Raw genomic sequence first — 22820 nt, 5'->3', positions numbered from 1 at the left:
TCTGCAGTAAAAATTTCGCTTTTGCTAAAATATCACAAATTAGAAAAGCCTTATGTGTTTAGAATTTATGAAAGTGGTATAGGTATCATATAATATTCCAAATTGATTCTCGTATTTAGAAAATTATTATCTTGAAAAATTTGTGAAACATTTGCAGTTGAAATATATTTTGTTTGATAAAAATCATTAAATTTGAGAAACATCTTTTTGTGCTAGGGTTTCAAACTTTATAGATTTATTGGTACAGTATTTTATACTTAATTGATTCCAAGTGTTAAATTTATTACCAGTAAAATAAAAAAATTATTATCTTAAAAAATTTGTAAAACATTTGCAGTTGAAATATATTTTGTTTGATAAAAATCATTAAATTTGAGAAACATCTTTTTGTGCTAGGGTTTCAAACTTTATAGATTTATTGGTACAGTATTTTATACTTAATTGATTCCAAGTGTTAAATTTATTACCAGTAAAATAAAAAAAAAGTGATAAAAATTAACTTAATGTACTAATATAAAAAATAGGCTGATAAGAATGAGAAGCATAACAAATACAATTTATTTTAAGATGTTTATATCTTGTAAAATATCAAAAGAGAGGCAAGATATGAAGTGGCAATTAGCACAGCGAACAAGCGTATTGACTATAATTTTATAATACCTGAATTAGGGAACGTTAATTGCTTATACGTGTATTTTTTATTTACTAACACCATCCATATGATGTACTATTATGCTTATTGGCGGGAAGATTTAATTTTATTGAAGGCAAATGAAGGCGCTATTGTTTTACAGTTGTGAATGAATTTTCATTAACACTAAGCTATTTAAAGTATTAGATTTTTCAGTATTTGTATGAGTTGATTTATTCTTGGTGTAATGGTCTAAAAACTATAGGTTTAAAATAAATTTATACAATAATGAACTTTATTCAATAGGACACAATGATTAAATAAATGTGTGATTTGGAAATTTTTCTTTCTGAAAAAAAATATGTGTTCAAAAAATTTGAATATAAACATAAGTTCATGTTCGATGCGGATTAATGGATTTATTATTATCGTTTATATTGATACAAGTAGATACTATGACAAGCAGTACATTGGCACCAGTACCAACAGTTGCAACAACGATGACATCATCTTCAGGTAGATTTGTTTTACTTCCGGTTTTACCTTAGATCGCAGCAACCTAGAGCTTCACAACTGATCTAGACACTGTTTATTGTTTAAGTCCATATGTTGATTTGTTGATGTCTTTTATGTCTTTTTTGTTTAATTACTGATGTTTATTCCGAAATTGTTCTTTAATTTAAACCAAATATGAAATATATTGTTTGAAATATATCCTTTTGTTTCTTAGAAATGGTAAATTGGGTTCTACCCAAGGAATATATTACTTTAGCTTTATTTGGCAAAACCTTTCGGAATTGTTGGTTTTCAATGCTCTGCAACTTCGTGCTGTATTTGGCCTTTTTAACTTGTTTTGAATCGAGTGTCACTGATGAGTCTTTTGTAGACGAAACGCGCGTCTGGAGTACAACATTTTAATCCTGTTATTTATGATGAGTTTATTTATAACTTATATTAACCTATTACATGTACAAATATAATTACTAGCATTTATCTATCTATTACAATCAAACATTAATAGTATTTATTATAAAAGAAAGTCGGGACGTCGTGACATTACCATGTATATTTCTCACATTTGTCTCATAGTTGATCAGTTAATATTGTAATGATGTCTATAACTAAGTGTGTTTATGTTTTCAAAGTTTTTAACATTTTTTTGAGAAGCAGTAAATATAGAATTTTATGTTTCGTTTCAGCATCATCCATATATGACTGTAACTTTGAGCAGAACCTCTGTAACTGGTCCCAGTCTATTTCAGACGATTTTGATTGGACACGTAACAAAGGTAGAACCTCAAGTTCTGACACAGGTCCTATCACTGATCACACTACTGGCACTGGTGAGTTATTCCATAAATATTTTTTGTTGTTGTGCATATACTAGTTATACATTTGATTTAAAGTCTATTTGTGGGAATGCTCAATCAGTCACAATAGTCATATCAATAAGATTTAGATCTCGGCTTTTTATTTCTTGCTACAAATTATTTTTGTTTGTTAAATCCGATTACATATATAAAGTTTCATTATCCAGTCCTTTTATACCTATTACAAAGCACTTAAAAAAAAATATAATGAAAACAAAATTTTACAATTGAAATTATTAGGTTATTAATTACATAAGGTGGTTCTAACGATGATTTTAATAACAAAGTATATTTATGTTCTTCTGTTTAAATTGTCTTCTTGTTTACAATTAATGAATTATTATTAAATCGTGTTAGTCAAAATACCATTCACTTTTGATTACATGCAGATGCTGGGTTTTATATTTTCATTGAGGTATCTGCTCCACGCAAACCCAATCAAAAAGCTCAGATTGTCAGTGCCAACATTGTTACTACTACAACAAAATGTCTGAGATTTTGGTACCACATGTATGGCTTAAATATCAAAACACTGAACGTATATCTAAAAAGCAGCGCAACACCAGGAAAACTTTTTTGGACTCATAAAGGTTCCCTTAGCAACAAATGGTATCAAGCTCAGGTTGATATCCAGGGAAATTCTACATATAAGATCATGTTTGTAGCTGTCGTTGGTCATGGCGTGAGGGGAGACATTGCTGTTGATGATATAACTGTTCGCGAAGGATCATGTGCAGGTTTGTAATTTGGTAAATTTTATTCAGGATTGACTGAATGATTTACGTCCTATGGCAAATATTTAATGAATATTGAGGACGATTACGAATAACCAATAAATACAGTATGTAGTTTCTGTAAAATTGCTCGACAAGAACAATGAACGGGATATTTAGGATAACACTTAAAAACGAAAGTAACTGTGTTGGATATGGGCAGAACTATTGTCCTGAAACAGGCCACCTACAAACTCCTTAAAGAGTTATTGTAATAGTTTGTTAACATGCAGAGAGTTTGGCATCTCCCTACATTGTGCAACAAATTCAATGTCACCTGTTATTATGACAGGATGTGTCTGCGAATATTTATTTATATATATTATACATATACCTTAGTCCACCTTTTGGAAAGGAGGGCATTTTTATACAGGATGAAAATTAATGAACTAATCTAAGAAGATAGAAAAAACATTTGTTTGACAAGTTCTTTCAATATATATGTAAGTTTAGAATGAGGAATGCTTGATTGTATCGTTCTTTCTATTTCATTTTTATTCTTGGTAAATAAAACTTAGAGAGTCAGTTGTCTCACTCCCTAAATACAAGCTACGCAACTGTACAAACAATATCTAAGAATATTTGTACAAAAGGGATTAGGCCAGAAGATACAATACTAATATCTGTCGATAGGGTTAAAAAAAGATAATTTCCAATCTGAAAGCAGGTTAATGCAAATATTTCATAAAAAATAAAGAGACTTCAATGCTACTGTATTGATGTCAGCAATAATATGATTATTTTACTGATTTTCAGTTGTAAAAATACAAAACTACTAGTAGTCAGAATAAAACGTAATACCTAGGTTTTTTTGCTCTTCTTTTACTGGTACTTTGCTTAAGCATAATATATATACACAATCTGATTAGAATACAGATCCTGTGTCTAGCTTTACTTACAAGGATCTGACAAAAATCCGGATTGTTTTATTTTCTGTTCTGATAAGTCTAACACAAGTCAATGAAATTTCAGGCTTCAATTTTTTGAAGGTGTGTATCATTACGACAAAACCAGAGGATCCCGAAAGACCTTTTTAGCAGAAAGTAGAACGGGGCGTTTTCAGATCCTTGTAAGCAAAGCGTGGACCCAGGATCTGCATTTTAATCAGACTGCATATGTAAAGTGCTGCAAAAAAAGATATCAGTTAACTTAAGCATGTTCATTTTCAAAATTATAACTTAATAAGAGATCTAGAGCAGCTGTATAATATTTTTTCATTGTTTTTGAGATACTTATAGCAATAAAAGTGGTTATGTACCTTTAAGCAATTGATGATTCAGCGTTAAGCTTATGTTTTCGCGATCAAATAATGTAAAAGAATTCCTAATGTTAAAAGTTCTAAGTAATATAGATAACACAACTTGTAACCATTTTTTGTTTGGGGTCGTGTTGCTAAGTTTCTAGTTTTCTATGTTGTGTGTTTTAGACTGTTGTTTGTATTTTGACTGGTTTTTGTTCTTTGCCATGGAATTGTCTGTTCGGTTTCGACTAACTAGTTTGACCATACCGTTGGTATCTTCCTTAAATTAAATATTTATTTAGAATATGATACTATGAATTCATTCCTTGTGTCAAAAATTAGCAGCAGTCGGTTCCCATTTTTAAACTATTGCTTAACATTTCAAAAAGGAATGCCTTTAAGATTTATTTATTAATACTCAATCGGAAAATATCTATCATGTTTTTCTTGTAACATTTTTCAGTGTGTTTTTTTGCCGATTGTGTCCAGATTACGTCAAGATCTTGTCAAATGTCTATCATCTGTGTCTGTCCACTGTCTTGTCACTGTCTGATCTCTGTCTGATCGCATTAGGGAGAGTCCATTGCTTTTAGGACAGATTGGGTAGTTTTTTTTTACCTAGCCAAAAATTCAAATCGGATCAGAATCAGATAATCGGGATGAATATGGCAGGAGACGGCTTAATTTATAGGCTTCTTGAACAAAATCTCATCGTGGTCGAAATTAATTAAAAATGTTACCAAATTTTTGAAAATCCAGCCACGAATAACAGGATCTTGATCAGACTTATGACAAGTTTTAATCGGGAATGGTCCTATCAATGACGGCAATGAAAATTCTGAATGTGTGACTCAGGCTTTAACCAACTGATTTTCGCGACTTTTGCAAATAGCTAAATTTCGCAAAAATGAATCGTCACGACCATGCCAAACTTGGATCTTCCTTTATATACCTATGACAAGAAAGGAAAAATAAAAGCAAAAAGAAATCCCAGCGAAGTCGGCTAGAAATAACTTGAAGCGAAAAAACAAACGTAGACAAAACAAAATTGATTGTTTACAGTACAAAGATTCTGTATGTATTTGATCTATAATCTTTGACTTACATATTTCATTTTCAGCTCCATCTCAAATTGTGCCAGTTATTGGAAAGTAAGAAGAAAGCAATTTTACACAAAACACATGATATACAGGGAACATGACTAAAACTTGAACTAGCATTCAACTTAAAAAAAAATTCTAATGACTGTAAATGTATTATAAATAAAACGGTGTGTGTGTGTTCGTGTATGCTTGCGTGCATGAAATTCCTAGATTTGTAATGTCTATTGCCTTGACCTTTGGTGTTACAAAAACACATAAAAAATGAACACCACGGTCGATATCGAGAACAGAATGAAAAATTTAAGTACGGTCAATAGTTTACTGCATTTTTTGTTATCAATTTTTTTGTGCCTTTCTCTGTCAATACCATCCTGGTCTCCAAATATTTCTAAGTTACTAGTAAGCATCATGACTAGCATTTTGTTATTAATTCCGATGTTTGGTAACGGTGATGCTCCCATCATGTATACTTCCATCTCTGAAAGGTTTTCTTACTGAAACGTAATAAAATTAAAAAATATCATAGTCAGTACCATGAAAAGCAGGTCGTCTGGCGACATACGACGGAAGCCCTATTCGTTTATGTTTATTGTGAAAAGAAATAGACATTAAGTAGCAGTTTTAAATATTAGATATCGAAGCATATGTTACTGTCAAACACACAACTAGTACAAAAGCCAAAAAAAGATTATAGCAAAAACCCAAAAATCAATAATTATACTTCGTCGTTCGGTCCTGAACAATAAACAAAACCAATACCGTATAGTCAGTTATAAAAAAAACGTGATAACAAAGTGGGAAACAATTCAAAAGAATAATTTACGGTCTGATAGAGGCTAAGAACAGTAATCGAAAAATATGTGACAGACGGCAACAAACGTAAACTACTGAACATTAGGATCTAAACATGGAAAAGAAAATTAAGATTGTTTGTTGGCGCTCAACTCTTCCCCTCAACCGGGACAGTGATAACACATTTCTTGTAGAATCAGTTCAGTAAATAAATCGAATGGTTTTATATTATTGCAACAGGTTGGTCCTTAGATTTTTAAAAGGAAACATCACTTCTCAAAAAACGAAAGATAAGAATAGGAAACTAAAATTGTCTCTTTTCTCTGGTTTTGTCAGTTTGTATTCGACTTCCAAATTTTTCAGGTCCTTTGCTGTCATACACCTCTTTTACTCTAAAAACATAAACAGAAACAACACTTTATAAGTTTTATGCGTTCGAAGCGCTTTCCTGTCTTTACATTCCTCAGGAACGCTCAAAGCCGAATATTTGAAAGCCAAAGATTGAACCGAAACAGTTGGGGAGCTATATGACCAGAAAGGACATAAAGATAATAGCCAATTCAGCAAACCGCAGATTTCACTAGCATATCAAAACTTGGTTGCCCTATATGAGCACATGCGTTCACCCTCGTTTCTCAAATTTCAGTTTTGCTCGTAGTGATTTGTGAACTTGTGTTGCTTTTTATTTTCAATGATAATACACATTCAAACAATGTCCAATCTCTTACATGCTGAATTCACTAAGACCTTTTACATAAATATAGTATAATCCACAGGACTGTCTTACTGGTATGATGAATTCTCTTTTATTAAAACCCGCTAGTCACAACATAATCGGTACCAATTTTACTGCGCCAATAAATATCTATTCAGTGATGCTCGAGTCAAAATATATGCAAATTTATATTTTTTATGCTACAGCTGTTGTATCTACACAGAGGTAGTAATATCATGAACGGTACCAATTTTACTGCACCAGTTGCGTATTTCGACAATAACTTTTCGTTGATGCTGGACGCTAATATATTTGAAAATCTAAACAAATTAGAAACGTTGGAGAGCTGATCAAACCAACAAGAACCTAAAGTTTAGCTTAATTCATATAATGAATCAGACCTTTACAGGAGAGATATATATTCCTTAATTTGAAATGATTTCAAAAATTTACAATAACAAATTTCAATCCAACGATATCCAAATTTTCATGCCAGTACCGAAGTGCTGAAACCCTCCGGGATTCCACCAGCAATGGTATCGACATAGTGGTATCGATTAACTCATCATAGATACGAGGACACAGTGGTAGTTATAACATAATCGGTATCATTTATAAAACACCAGATGCGCATTTCGACAATAAATATTCTTCAGTCCTGCAGTAGCCAAAATATATGAAAACCTAAAACAAAATACAAACGTTGAAAAGCTGGTAATTCCAAAACATTGAATAATTGATGAAACCAAAAACGCTGAAGAGATGATCGAACCAAAAAGCATAGCCATATCTTGACAAGGAACCATAACTATGTATGAGAGTGCTATCTATACATTTAAATGAGAAGACCTCATTTTGTGTGTCGGTTCTCTTCCTTCCACAATAAATTAATCATCATGCCTCTGTGTCCTATAGGTACCATACATAGTCGCATTTGTCATCCTCGCTTATGATTAATCTGTTTGGGTTATTTCGGGAGGAAAACGAAAATAAAGGCGTCCCGATATTGTTTTCGTCATCTGACAGACTTTTAAGTCATAGACAAGACTTCCTTTAATCCTGTTTTAAAATTACACAGAATTTTGGTAAATTTGCAAACAACCCTTAATTCCTAACTTGATTACATACAATTGTTTGGGTACCTGAGCTACAGGAACCGGTATCAAACATTCCTTCGATCCCTGGGAGCGATAAAAGTACGATTTCTTGGGACCCCTGGAACCGGTACATAATCTTGTTTTATTTAAGAAATAATTCATGCAAGCCATAGATTTTGAAAATTTTCACATGGCCTGGGTCGTTATATTAGAATTGTAATGTTTTGGGTACCTGAGCTACAGGAACCGGTATCAAACATTCCTTCGGTCCCTGGAAGCAATAAAAATCCGATTTCTTGGGACCCCTGGAACCGGTATATAATCATGTTTTATTTAAGAAATAATTCATGCAAACCATGGATTTGTTGAAAATTTTCACATGGCCTGGGTCGTTATATTGGAATTTTATCCCGAGCGTAAGCAAGGAATAACATTAACAAATATAACGACCCAGGCCATATGAAAATGAAAACAAATCTATAGAATGCATGAATTATTTTGATTCCAATATGGTAAAGTTTCCCACTGAAAACTCTGACGCCATTTCAGTAAAATATGGCGTTTTTGTGCACAAATCACATTGTGACGTCGTCGATTTATAGTGGTTGTGGTTTATTGAGTATTTTATTATGGCTCTACTCATATGACGTAATAAGCACTCCATATTAGAATTAATTTGATTTCTTAAAAGTCAACACCTTATTAAGTCTGACGCCATTTCCAGATTTCAGTAAAATATGACGGTTTTGTGTATACATCGCATTGTTTATTGAGTATTTTATTATGGCTCTATTCATAATTCCAATCTTATTTGCAAATATCACATAATAATCTGATTTCATTAGTGGAATCCGTTTCGAGTGACTGAAATTGAAAAGGTTAACATATCGATTATTCTGTCTCAGTTTTTCCTCTTTTTCATTTCTCACGTCTTTTTCACATAAGAACATAATATTAATTCTTTAGATATCTTCTATAGCCCTCCCATTTTTACATGATTAGGTTCATAACAAAAACCTAAGTCTGCTGATGAAAAATTCAAAACGTTATATTGGCATCAGTTCATGTTTAAGATACTTTTGATACCTTTCCTGAAATTCTCCAGTCATGAAATTTTTTACAAAAATTCATCCTACAACAGTTTACATACTTTCAACCACGCTCTAAATGCCCGCGATTTCGCGGGTGTGTTCTAGTATTCTTTAATTAAGAATGACTTCAAAATTTGATAACAGCAAATAACGATCCAACAATATACGTTTTGTATGCCAGTACCGAGTCCTTGCTACAGATGCGCATTTTGACTTTTATTGTCTCTTTAGTGATGCCCAGTGACAAAATATTAGAAAATACAAACAAAATACAAACGTTGAAGAGTTGATAAAACCAAAAAGAACTAAAAGAATAACTAATTCTGGAAAGGAATCAAAGCTCTAAATGAGGGAGATATATTCCTTAATTTAGAATTATTTCAAAACTTTTACAACAGCAAATTTCAAAAGTCTAATATCCGTATTTTCATTTCAGTACCAATGCCATGGTTACTTGGCTGTTTATAACCATGGGGAGTCCACCAGCAGTGGTATCGACATAGTGGAAGTTATAACATAAACGGTACCAATTTTGATGCGCGAGATACGCATTTCGACAATACATACATCTTCAGTGATCCTCGAGACTAAACTATTGGAAAATCCAAACCTAATACAAATGTTGAAAGGCTGATTAGATACAGAATGACCTTAAATGTAGCCAAAGCCAGAGCCATACCTTAATTAAAATTATTTAAAAATTTTATAACAGCAAATTTAAATCCTCAATATCTGTATGTTCATGCCAGTACCAAGTATAGACCAGTCATGTCGTACTCGTAATCAGTAATCTGAATTAGCTGTAATCGATAACATTGTCCAATGTACTCACATGTAATCAGTAACTAAGCAATTCCTGATTGCAAATGATCGTAAATTAATCGCTTACAATGTACGAAACATGTATAATCAAGATAACTTTAAGATTACATTTAGATTACATTCATATGATTACTTGCTGATTAAACATTATGTATATGAGAAAAGTTTTGATATACAAGCATGAATAAAAATTTAGGAATTTAGAATCATTTTTTTTCTTTTCACAATTTATATAAATTTTGTTTTCCAAACTATTTTAATCTGTGCTTTCTAACTATATCAAATATTGAATTTTTCAAACAATTAAGTTCATAATGAAAATAAACTACGTATAACTTTATGACTTCAGCGACTGGAACTACTAGTGACTGTATTCTGTTATGCCTTTTCGTTTTTCAACTCTAAAAACGTAAAATAAAGGTAAGAACAACAGTCTTTACGGCTAGAAATCAGTTTGTATCAATTTTTCTGTAATAGTTATCCCATAAGTACGCGGTGTGTCAGTGTAAGATCACCCCGACGGCCGGAGGCCGGAGGGTGATCTTACACTGACACACCAAGTCCGAGTGGGATAACTATTTTACATCCCAACTCTTCTAGACTATATAAAAACATTTACGCTTCATGACAGTCATCTAGTTCAGAATGCCATACAATGATTATAATATATACTTTATATATAACTATATAGTGTATACACTTTATGAGCCCCGGATACATCGCTTAAATATGAGTTTGTATCCAGTCGTCCTGGAGTAGGGGTATGAATCGTGGCTTCATATGCTAAAGGTCTTGAGATCGATATCCCGCATAGATCTGGAAATTTAATATATTTTTATGTCCGACCTAGGGGCATTATTTTTTTTGGTCTGTGCGTCTCTTCGTTCGTCCGTCCGTTTGTTCGTTCGTCCGTCTGTCCCGCTTCAGGTTAAAGTTTTTTGGTTAAAGGTTTTGGTCAAGGTAGTTTTTGATGAAGTTGAAGTCCAATCAACTTGAAACTTAGTACACATGTTCCCTATGATATGATCTTTCTAATTTTAATGCCAAATTGAAGTTTTGACCCCAATTTCACGGTCCACTGAACATAGAAAATGATAGTGCGAGTGGGGCATCCGTGTACTATGGACACATTCTTGTTTCTACATAATTTTGAAAGTTAGTCTTTATTCCGCTTTAATATTTCTAAGTTTTATTGTGTGTTCACCATTCCCGCCAAAATGTTACAGAACAAAAGAAAGTATGCAGAACAAAGGAACTCAAGGTAGGGTGATCTGGTAGGGGTGATCCGACTCAGATCACCCCTGTTAAAACAAAGGAGTTGGGATGTTATATGAGACACTTGTAATTGTCTGATTATATTACTGTGACCTGACTATGGGTGTTGCTGTTTACCTTTACCTATTGTTTAACCAGATTATAAAGTTGACAATACAATTGGGACATTTAAATTGACCAGTTGGTATTGTTAGAGTTGAGTCTACCTTGATGCTACCTGTACCGTTTTTTTATTCACCTAACCCAACCTTACAGCATGCTTTTTTCCTGAAGTTTTTCATTACCTAGGGTTTTTCTATTATAAAATTGATAGGGAAGAAAATATTATTGGTTTTCATCGTTTTAAATCCCCAATATAGATAATTTATCTAATTTTGACCAAAAAATCTAAATCAGTAAAACATTTTCTTAACTGCATATTAACATGTATGAAAATTAAAACTGTTTTCACATAATAAATAAATCTTTAAATTTTTAACCCTTATACATGGTATTGTCCAGTTGTCAGTGCCTTATAATTTTGCTTCTTAAAATGTGACTTGTTTTTTTTTCCAAGAATGGACTGTCATGAATGTATCAAGGAGGAAATAATTCATTCAAAATGTTTTGTGTGGCTTACACATGATGCTGTACATGTAAAATTGGAAATAATTTTGGAGTATACCTTGCAGTGTTTATCTTTAAAATTTATTAGGATTTCTGTGCATAAAATGATTTTGTTCACTCACGGGAATTCACTTTTTATAAGATGGGATTTAGTTAATCTTAAAGGTAAAAATAATCAAAACTGGAATGCATGTAGGAGAAATAAGTTGATACAACATGTTTCTGTGGCTCTAAATGTGATTTTGAAAATAATCATTTTAAAATTCTGAATCTAATATGAAGATGATTGCCCTGTTTAAATGGGATATATATCATGGAAATGAAATGAAATGTGAATATAATGGATATAGTCAAATCTAGAGATAAAGTGAACTAAATGCTGTAAAGAACCTGTGTCGCTCACCTTGGTCTATGTGCATATCAAACAAAGGACACTCTCCAACATTATAGACGAGAATAGACTTCATGACAGAAATCTCTTTTTTGGTAATCTCGTATTAATGATCTTTTAGTCTGTTTAGTTTCTCTCTATCTTCTTTAGTTTTTGCTCAAAACACAAAAGAGGGTAAAAAATACTCATTTAAGGGCAATCACTCCTATGAAGAGTGACATATAAAATTGAGAATGGAAATGGGGAATGTGTCAAAGAGACAACAACCCGACCATAGAACAGACAACAGCAGAAGGTCACCAACAGGTCTTCAATGCAGCGAGAAATTCCCGCACCAGTCTACTAACTATATCGACAATACTTGTAACTTTTTAATAGATCTTTCCTTGCTGATCATTTTTGTGATTTAAAGTGTCTATTTATCTATTAAAATTTAAATCATATAAGGCATAATGGAAAAAAAATGTTTTTCTCTTAATATCATGATAATAGGCAAAAATGAAAAAAATGGTAAAATTTGTCGTTTTGGGCAATAACTCCTATGAGAATTTGTCTAACAGTTTTGACGTATATGGACAATTGGTAGAGCTCATTATTCTGAGCATTTTTGCTCCTTTTAGATTTTCTCCATTTATAACGGTTCAAAAAATAATAGATAAAACTTGCATTTTACCCCTGTTCTATTTTTAGCCATGTCGGCCATATTGATTGATAGGCGGGGTCATCGGACGCATTCTTTAAACTTGACACCCTAATGCTGATTGTGGCCAAGTTTGGTTAAATTTGTCTCAGTAGTTTCATCAGAGAAGATTTTTGTAAAAGATTACCAAAATTTACAAAAATTGTTAAAAATTGACTATAAAGGGCAATGACTCCTTAAGGGGTCAATTGACAATTTTGGTAATGTTAACTTATTTGTAGATCTTACTATGCTGAACATTATTGCTTATTACAGTTTATCTCTATCTATAATAATATTAAAGATAATAACCAAAAACTGCAAAATCTCCTGAAAATTACCAATTTAGGGGTATAGCAATCCAACTATGGGTCGTCTTATTTGTCTGAAAATTTCAAGGCAGATAGATCTTAACCTGAAGAACATTTGTATTCCTTGTCAGATTTGCTCTAAATGCTTTAGTTTCAGAGATATAAGCCAAAAAACTACATCTTAACCATATGTTCTATTTTTAGCCATATCGGCCATCTTGGTTGGTAGGCGGGGTCATCGGACACATTTTTCAAACTAGATACCCTAATGATGATTGTGAATAATTTTGGTTAAATTTGTCTCAGCAGTTTCAGAGGAGAAGATTTTTGTAAAGGTTAACGACGACGGACGACGACGACGACGGACGCCAAGTAATGAGAAAAGCTCAATTGGCCCTTCGGGTCAGGTGAGCTAAAAAAGACTCAAGTATAGTTAAATTTGTCTCAGTTGTTTCAGAGAAGAAGATTTTTGTAAAATGTTGCAAATATTTACAAAAAATTGTTAAAAATTGACTATAAAGGGCAATAACTCCTAAAGGGGCCGACTGACAATTTTAGTCATGTCGACTTATTTGTAGATCTTACTTTGCTGAACATTATTGCAGTTTACATTTTATCTCTATCTATAATAATATTCAAGATAATAACCAAAAACTGTAAAAATTTCTTAAACATTACCAATTCAGGGGCAGCAACCCAACAACGGGTTGTCTGATTTGTATGAAAATTTCAGGGCAGATAGATTTTGATCTGATGAACAATTTTATCCCTTAATGCTTTGGTTTCAGAGATATAAGCCAAAATCTACATTTTACCCGTATCTTCTATTTCTAGCCATGGCAGCCATCTTGGTTTGCGGGCCGGGTCATCGGAAACGTTTTTTAAACAAGATACCCCTATGCTAATTGTGGCTAAGTTTGGTTAACTTTGGCCAAGTAGTTTCAGAGGAGTAGATTTTTGTAAAAATTAACGACTGACGACGACAGACGACGACGGACGACGGACGCCAAGTGATGAGAAAAGCTCAATTGGCCCTTTGGGCCAGGTGAACTAAAAATAAAAGTAAAATATTCCAAAAAAATCCTTACGTGAAGATAACAATTTTGAATGTGTAATTGGAAATAATCATTATAAAATTCTGGATCGTATATTTTGGGAAATGAAATAAAAACTGAATACTGTGGATATAGTTAACTCAAGTGATATAGTGAAAATTATTCCAAAATATTTGTAAAGTGAGAATAATTATTTTGAATGTGATATTGGAAATAATCAAAAATTACAATTTTTTGGATCTAATATAAAGACTTGGCACCTGTTTTATTTGGATACATATCATGAGAAATTAAACAGAATACAGTGGATTTAGAAACAAGTCTAGTTATATTGTGAAAAATGAAAGAAAATATTCCAAAAAATTAATTAAATAAGGAAATTATTTTAAAATCATTTCAAATAGTGAAACTGGAATACTGGATGGGATATCAAATATCATGTCAATTAATAAAAGTTTATTCTTAACTATCATTGAACAAGGCTCATATCAATAAGTATTGAACAAATGTCTAAATGAAGGAATGCACGACTTCTACTTCTACTATTGATTTTGGTGTTTATTAGATCTTATCCTGGAAAAATTTTGAAAGACACTACTACAGTAACATTTGAACAGGTGAAGTGATAGGACAGCATCCAGGTAGACTTTAAATGCATGAGTGATCATCTATTCATCAACTGTAACAACACCAACTGGTCAATTTAAATGTCCCAATTGTTATGTCAATTTTACGATCTGGTTGAACAATAGGTAACGGTAAACAGCAACACCTATAGTCAAGTCACAGTAAATAGACATAAAAGTGGCAATGTCGCTCCCTAATTTTCCTTGCAAAGTTGTCTATAGAATACAAATTGCTACCATATCGAAACAGTAAAAAAATATGATAAAAGTGAAACGCCAAAGGGAAACATTGTTCAAAGCAATACTTCAATATTTCATTGCATTTAATAGAAAATCTATATTTGATTGCAAAAAGTAAAATAACAAAAATACCGAACTCCAAGGGAAATTCAAAACGGAAAGTCCATTATAAAATGGCAAAATCAAAAGCTCAAACATATCTTACGAATAGAAAACAACTGTCATATTCCTGACTTGGTACAGGCATTTCCTTATGTAGAAAATGGTGGATTAAACCTGGTTTTATAGCTAGCTAAACCTCTCACTTGTATGACAGTCGCATATAAAGCCGAGATTTTTTTGCAAAAACCCAGTCTTTAGTACAGAGATTTTTGTTATAAAGTTTTAAACATAGATGATTCACTTCTTTGTTCTTGACGTGCTAGCGTTTATCGTCTACAAAAAGTCCTAAACAATTTTTAAAATTCAAAATACCTCGTGCTGAGTCACGTAAGGCGAACGCACCATAGAAATTGTTCTTAAATCAGTCCATTTTTTATACTAGTTTTAACCACTGTCTTTATTTATTTACTTGTTTTAGGGAAATCAGTGTTAGTGTTGCATGCAATAATCCTCTATCTTTTAGGCACGGAATTGTCAAATATAGGAGTACAAGGGGAATGGCTGTGGAGTTTTTACAAAAATTTCCGTATGTTTAGCATTGAAACAACAAATGGGTACATTATCCGTTTTTGGCAACGAATTTTTATCTTTATCAGTAGGGTATTATTATTTAATGAAAAATATATTTTTATGTAATTCAATACAGTTTTGGTAAAATGCAAATACAGTTGTTTAGGATTATTAAGTTGAAAGTACCAAAAGTACTATTCATTGTATAGATATTAAGTTTTCGATAGGCAATGCAGTATAAGATACACCGACGGGGTTGTCGGTCCTATTGGGTTTATCTTATTTTCACCAAGATAATTAGTATGGTTAATGCGCAAAAAAAAATCAGTGATATAGGAGGGAGTCTTTTATAAATTTGATTATAATCTATGGTAAAGCAAGATAAATGCAGTATATTTAAAAACATTTAATGACATCTTGTTGTAAGTGCTCATAGATATCTTTGCATTTACTTTTGTCCCTATTTAATGTCTTATCGCAATAAACTGTGTCATTGAATTAGTGATAGCTTAGTCAAGATGTCATATTATGGGTCACTTAGATAAAGGGGTAAGATTATTTTACTAAGATGTTTAACTTGTTAAATAATTTTCTATTACCGTTGTTAGTCGGTGATTTAAAAAAAAAAGACAAAAGATCCTAAAGGGACATTCCAACTCATAAGTCAAAAATAAACTGACAATGCCATGTCTTAAAATGAAAAAAAAAAAACCAAACAGACAGCCAAACAACAGTACACAAAACATTTAATAGAAAACCAAAGACTGAGCAACACTAACCCCACCAAAAACGTGATCTCAGGTGCTCCGGAAGAGTAAGCAGATCATGCTCCTAATGGGGCATCCGTCGTGTTGCTCTTGTTAGTACAAACCCGGTGATACGTCTAATTCGGTAGGTCACATTCGGGGGAAAGGGGACGGGGTTGTAGTTACGACAATAGGAACACATCCGTTGTCATCTGTGAAACGGATACTCCATAACGGTCAACCAACTCGTGATGGCATCCGTAAAATTTATGAAGGGATGATTTCAACTTCACCACTTGAAACTCTTGGTTTAATAGCTTCCTTGTGAGCAACAACCCTCTATCATGGAAATCATGATAGTAAATACAAGCTTTAAGCTTATTGAATGTGGTAAGTATTAATAAGATTGTTACTTTATTTGACATAATACAGTGAGAATATATTGTTTCTTTCATTTTGTGAATGTATTCGGACAGATTACACAACCTTTTCCACATCTACAGGTAAAAATTAAATGCGATGTAAGGTATACGTCTGTTACGTCAATGTGACAGCCACTAAAATCGTCGCGAGTATTAAATAATTGGAAATAAATATGTGACGGAATAGACATATTTTAGTTATTCAATTATTAATCTCTATAAGAATCTAATTCCCCGTCTGGACTAAATAAATCTATTCATTTGCTTTCAAAACTTCGATAATTGGTTGTATTTGGGATTTTTCCTTCTACATACTTTTTATGGCTTCTAATATACATTGCTCTTCTTTATTGATATCACATAGATATTTTATGGTGAGTGTTTAGAGCTTAAAGTGAACAACTGTTAACTAATCAATTAACTCGTCTGGATTTGTAAAGGTTTTTTTTGTTCAATTATGAAATGGTTTCTGGCTTTATTTAAGGTTTCGTATAAGAATAAGATGTGGTATGATTGCCAATGAGACAACTCTGAACAAGAGAACAAATGATACAGAAATAACAACTATTGGTCACCATACGGCCTTCATATGTCTGTTTTACATGAAGAATATTTCAGTTCATTAGCATATCTTCCCCGCTATCATCAAACACTTGCTAATGGATATTACCTAGTTGATAAAAAGGTAAGTAAATAAATAAATAAATTTTATTTCGAGTCTATCGTATGAGCTTTAAGGAGCTCTTAAACCCTACTATGTAAAACATTAGCTTATTTACCCACAAGCATCATACAATCACAAAAATAAAAGCAGGATGTTCAATAAAAAGCAAGAACATATAGAAAAAAGCAAAACAAAAAGCAAACCACATGAATTTAACTAAACAAAGCATACAATATGAATAAAGCGAACAATAAGCATACCATATGAATTTAGCGATCAGAAAAAGCACTAAGTAAATAGCAAATATTAGTAAAGTGACATTAATAATAAATTTCATTTTTAATGCACCCACCTAACATACGGCTAAATCATATACCATTTGAAAGCATAACATCTGTTATATCTTTTTTGCCCGGTCGTCAAATATTCGTACGGTGCAATTTCTGTCAAATCACGATGAAGGTCAAGGACAGACAATTTATTATTTTACAAGATGCCAGCATTTTTGCATACTCTGTGTTCCAGATAATAAAATTCTGCATTGGAATATAAAAAAAACTTTTAGAACAGAGAATAATGGTCAACTATCGCACTTTCAAATATTAATGACACATTTTTAATAAATAGCGCCCCTTTTCCAGAAATTCCAGTATGATTGATAAAACTGAGTGAAAACCAAAATATTTGTCTGTGATTTAATTGTTAATCACCATAAAACCAAATAACAAAATTTATTTAGTGCTAAGGATGTTTTTGACAGCAATCACGTTTCTTGCTAATTACACAACCAATCATAACAACCCACACAGTTGTCCAAAATACCACCATATGTAAAAAAGATAGCTTTTTAACTGTTCTACTCTAAAAAAAATTGTATGTAGTCAATATTAGATTAAAAAAAACCACACATTTAAAAATGCCAAAAAAAAAAATTTGAAGGAAAAATACACGAGTAGGGGAATTCATTCTTTTAATGGATATTTAGGGAGCGTAACTTTGATATTTCAATATGTAGTTTAATTGCCAATCTGTTAAAACTCTTGTCTTTTCTTGTATTTTGTTTGTAATTTCATGATTATCATAAAAATAAAAACAAAAGACATTATATATAAACATTAAGCTAGCCCCAAAAAACTAAATACATAAATAGATAATTACATAGTTCGTAATGTGATTAATGAAAAGTTGAATTTCAAATATTTCTCTTATACAAATCGGAAAAAACCGTTTTCTTGGTTGCTTCGACTCCATCTTTCATTGACGAAAGAAGAAAACTATTATATTCTAGTTTGGTTTTCTGATGTGCAAAGATCTCATAACTGCAAGAAGTATCTGATATTAGTTGACATAAAAAAAATCCAAACAAAACGGTATGTTTAATTAGAGTGCATTTCTTTCTAACACAAGCGATGCAAACGGCTAAGCGCGCACATGTTTTTATCATTTGTTTCGAACATACGTATGCAAAGTTTACATAAACTTTGACAAACTATGCACTCGCTAAAAATGCGTCTACAGTTTGTCGTTCATCGTTTGTTAGTACAAACGCTACATTTGTTTCTAACTTCAACCTGATTAAACGATGTATTTGTTTCTACGTGTGCAAAAAGTCTGTTTACCAACAACATGTGCATGCATTATTGGAAGTTCAAACAGGGTCAGTAAACACTGATTTAACGATGTATTTGTTTCTACTTTTGTAGCGTTTAGAAAACAAAACCAAACGCCACACAACGTTTGCAAAATTTTGGTTAGAAAGAAATGCACTCCAGATGTGAGGAAAACATGCGTTAAAAATGAGACAATTTTAAAACAGGACTGTAATGGTGAATTTGATTTGATTGCTATTTAACTATATGTGTTTATCATACAATCACTTCATGTACAATGTCCATATGTGCACTTAAATTCTTCACTCAAATTTACCAAGCGATGTAGGAGGAGTATTGCTCATTACACAGTTTTTTAGACTAATTGATAGAATGGAAAGAACAAAAACACATGGGCGTAGGGTTAGATGATACCTACAATTCCGATAAACGCATATATAAAACTATGAACAAAACGACAATGGTAGGACTGACAAACAACAGTCCTCAAAACACTACACCGAAATGTACAAATACTACCTTAAACAGTGGTGATTAAAACTGCGCAGTTAGGGAAATCAATCCTCCACAACATAAATTTTCAGTTATATTTGAAGAAACAACTAATATAGTATCAGAAGTCCATAACGTGTAATGGACTTTTGATAGTTTCTTATAATGTGCTAGCTTAGAATATAGCCGGATCTGTGATTGTAAAGCGTGGTGGAATCGGTATTCATTCGAATATTGAACGAGATTAACCTTTTTAACATGTCCTCCACTTCCGACCCTGAAAAACACATTTTTTGTCGAGCCTGCGACTTCTGTCGCAGAAAGCGAGACATTGGGATACTGATCCGGCGGCGGCGTTAACTAACTACTTTAAAGCTTAATATTTTAGAAGGTAGAAAACCTGGATGCTTCATACTTTATATATAGATGCCTTATGCTATGAAGTTTCCGTCTGTCATATGTCCATTGTCCTTGACCTCATTTTCATAGTTCAGTGACTACTTGAAAAAAAAGTTAACATTTTTTGTAATCTTAATTTTTCTCTTATTATGAGTAATAGGATAACTATATTTGGTATGTGCATACCTTGCAAGGACCTAATGCCTTCACCTGACCTCGACCTCATTTCATGGATCAGTGAAAAAGGTTAAGTTTTCGTGGTCAATTCCATATCTCAGATACTATAAGCAATAGGTCTACTATATTTGGTATATGGATTGATTGAAATGTGTACATGTCCAACTGGCAGGTGTCATCTGACCTTGACCTCATTTTTATGGTTCAGTCGTTAAAGTTAAGATTTTGTGTATGCAATAGGTCAACTATATTTGGTGTATGTATATATTTCACGATGTACATGTCAGTCCGACAGGTTTTATTTGAACTTGACCTCGTTTTTACGGTTCAATAATCATTGATAAATTTTTGTGTTTTGTTCTGCTTTTCTTAAACTATAAGCCATAGGTCAACTATATTTGGTAAATGAAATGATTGTAAGGTGTATATGTCTGTCTTGCAGTAATCATCTGACCTTGACCTCATTTTCATGGTTCATTGGTCAATGTTAAGTTTTCCTGGTTAAGTTTGTTTCTTAGATACAATAAGCAATAGATCAACTATATTTAAAGCATGGAATGATTGTAAGGTGTACATGTATGTTTGGCAGGGTTCATCTGACCGTGACCTCATTTTCTTGGTTCATTAGTCAATATAAATTTTTCATGATTTTGTTTGTTTCCTGTATACTATAAGCCATAGGTCAACTATATTTGGTGTATGGAATGATTGTAAGGTGTATATGTCTGTCTTGCAGTAATCATCTGACCTTGACCTCATTTTCATGGTTCATTGGTCAATGTTAAGTTTTCCTGGTTAAGTTTGTTTCTTAGATACAATATGCAATAGATCAACTATATTTAAAGCATGGAATGATTGTAAGGTGTACATGTATGTTTGGCAGGGTTCATTTGACCTTGACCTCATTTTCTTGGTTCATTAGTCAATATAAAGTTTTCATGATTTTGTTTGTTTCTTGTATACTATAAGCAATATGTCAACTATATTTGGTGTATGGAATTATTGTAAGGTGTACATGTGTTTCTTGCTTGGTTTATCTGACCTTGACCTCATTTTCTTTGATCATGTTAAGTTTATGTGATATATTTAGAAAACCTTATATTTAGGATATCAACATAAAATCAATGGTCAGTAAAGCAGGCGAGACATTTCAGCGTGTGCACTTTTGTTACTATATACACCTTGTATATTCCTTAAGCACTTTTATAACTTCTTTTTTTTTAAATACGGTTAATTATTTTCTCCTGATATTGACAACACTCAATGTGTTATATAAACAATGAAAAGCAAAATGATCCCTGTTTGTAGATGGTGGAATTCAGGGCGACTGCAAAAGCTGATTCCTGACCATTACTATATTAATTTCAGTTTCAAATGACGACAAAAATAATCCCTTGACCTACAAAGATAAATTTATTTTATTTTTCACAGTTAAATATTGAAAAATAAAGAAATATTTTGCTTTTAGAGAAATTTATCGTTTTTGAAGGATTTTTTAAGAATTGCAATTTCCTGGTAATATTGCACCACAATGAACATTTTAATGTTCATTTGATATGGAATGATGGTATTCTGTTATATTATCTTCATATGATTTTTATAAAAAATACATCATACAAGAACCAGCAAAGACCATTCTGTTTAACCCTTGCGAAATTTATGAAAGTTATTTCTTGACCTTTGACATTGATCTAACAAACATTGCACCGTACGAATTACTGATGACCGGGCAAAACCGAAATTACAGATAATAAGCTTTCGAATGATATATATATAGCCGTATGTTAGGTGGTTGCACCAAATTCGTTAATTAAGCGTCTTTTTGAAAAATGTCACTCGCCTATATAGCTCCAAATTATTTATTAATATTGACAAAATGTATTTGACATGGCAAACGAGGTGATATAACACAATTTCAAAACCCTTACATATTAACATTTTTTTTTAAATTCCGCAGCTTTCTTAATATTTAGCGTCAATTTGTAAAATAAAAGAGCATCTGCAGAATTAACCAAGGTAAATTAAATGACCTGTTTGCAAACAGTATATCATACCATATTATTTCATGAGAAAGAATCTGGTAAATATGATATCTCAATCACACTTTCCCCGTACACTCTGGACTTAAGCATACTTGTGCTTTAAATTTGATGTGATTTTATCAATTAATCTGTGAATACATATATGTGTAAATTGCTTTTCCGGTCGAACAGTCTGTTCTTCTTTGAATGCATTCGTCTCTTCACAGAAACGGGATTTGTAATATTCTTAGACCTCACAGTCCACAACAATATTTGTATGTCGGACAACAATATCTGTATATCGGACAACAACATTGGTATGTTGTTTCTTTACCTGCTTCCCCCCCTTTTTTCCAGTCCTCATCCTTGTTTCTACATTTGTTTTGCTAAATCCTAACGGACACTATCGGCAGTTCAATGAATCCCATATTGTCTAACACTATAATGTATTATAGTTCATAAAGTCGCATTCAAAGGTGTTTGATAGTAATTTGATTACATAACTGCACCAGAAACTAAGTGATGACTACGAGCACAAAAACAGCTAATTAAATACCAACGCCAAACATGCATTATGCCACTTTCCGTGTGTTCGACAACTGTTCTAAAAACCTTATAAAATTGTCTGTTTATAACTTTTGAAATTATAAAAAAACTAAGGATTCAACTCCATCAGGCAAAGTTGACCTTAGATGGATTTGACCTTTTTAAGGTCCTTTTTGGTTACATAGCTCTTCAACTGTTTCGGTTCTTATACATCCTTGGCTTTCAAATATTCGACTGTGAGCGTACTGATGAAG

General features: G+C 32.3%; 1 protein-coding gene across 1 annotated transcript; it reads left to right on the top strand.

Moving 5' to 3' along the window:
• The first annotated feature begins 1086 nt into the window (after nt 1-1086).
• Nucleotides 1087-5169, top strand: LOC127737059 (MAM and LDL-receptor class A domain-containing protein 1-like). The gene is made up of 4 exons (XM_052247591.1): nt 1087-1147; nt 1831-1974; nt 2391-2738; nt 5135-5169. Exons 1-4 carry the CDS (start codon nt 1087-1089, stop codon nt 5167-5169), a joined length of 588 nt encoding a protein of 195 aa, XP_052103551.1.
• The last annotated feature ends 17651 nt before the right edge of the window (nt 5170-22820 follow it).

This window comes from Mytilus californianus, unplaced genomic scaffold (genome assembly GCF_021869535.1).
Source record: "Mytilus californianus isolate M0D057914Y unplaced genomic scaffold, xbMytCali1.0.p SCAF_4, whole genome shotgun sequence".
NCBI lineage: Eukaryota > Metazoa > Mollusca > Bivalvia > Mytilida > Mytilidae > Mytilus > Mytilus californianus.
The sequence above is the reverse complement of the archived record's forward strand: the minus strand, read 5'-3'. Positions and strand labels throughout refer to the sequence as shown.

What these genes read in the sequence shown, in the direction of transcription:
- LOC127737059 (XM_052247591.1), top strand. Translation starts at nt 1,087, where the DNA reads ATGACAAGCAGTACATTGGCACCAGTACCAACAGTTGCAACAACGATG. An exon ending in TGATCACACTACTGGCACTG is followed by an intron (nt 1,975 to 2,390) that starts GTGAGTTATTCC and finishes GATTACATGCAG; the next exon opens with ATGCTGGGTTTTATATTTTC. An exon ending in TCGCGAAGGATCATGTGCAG is followed by an intron (nt 2,739 to 5,134) that starts GTTTGTAATTTG and finishes TTTCATTTTCAG; the next exon opens with CTCCATCTCAAATTGTGCCA.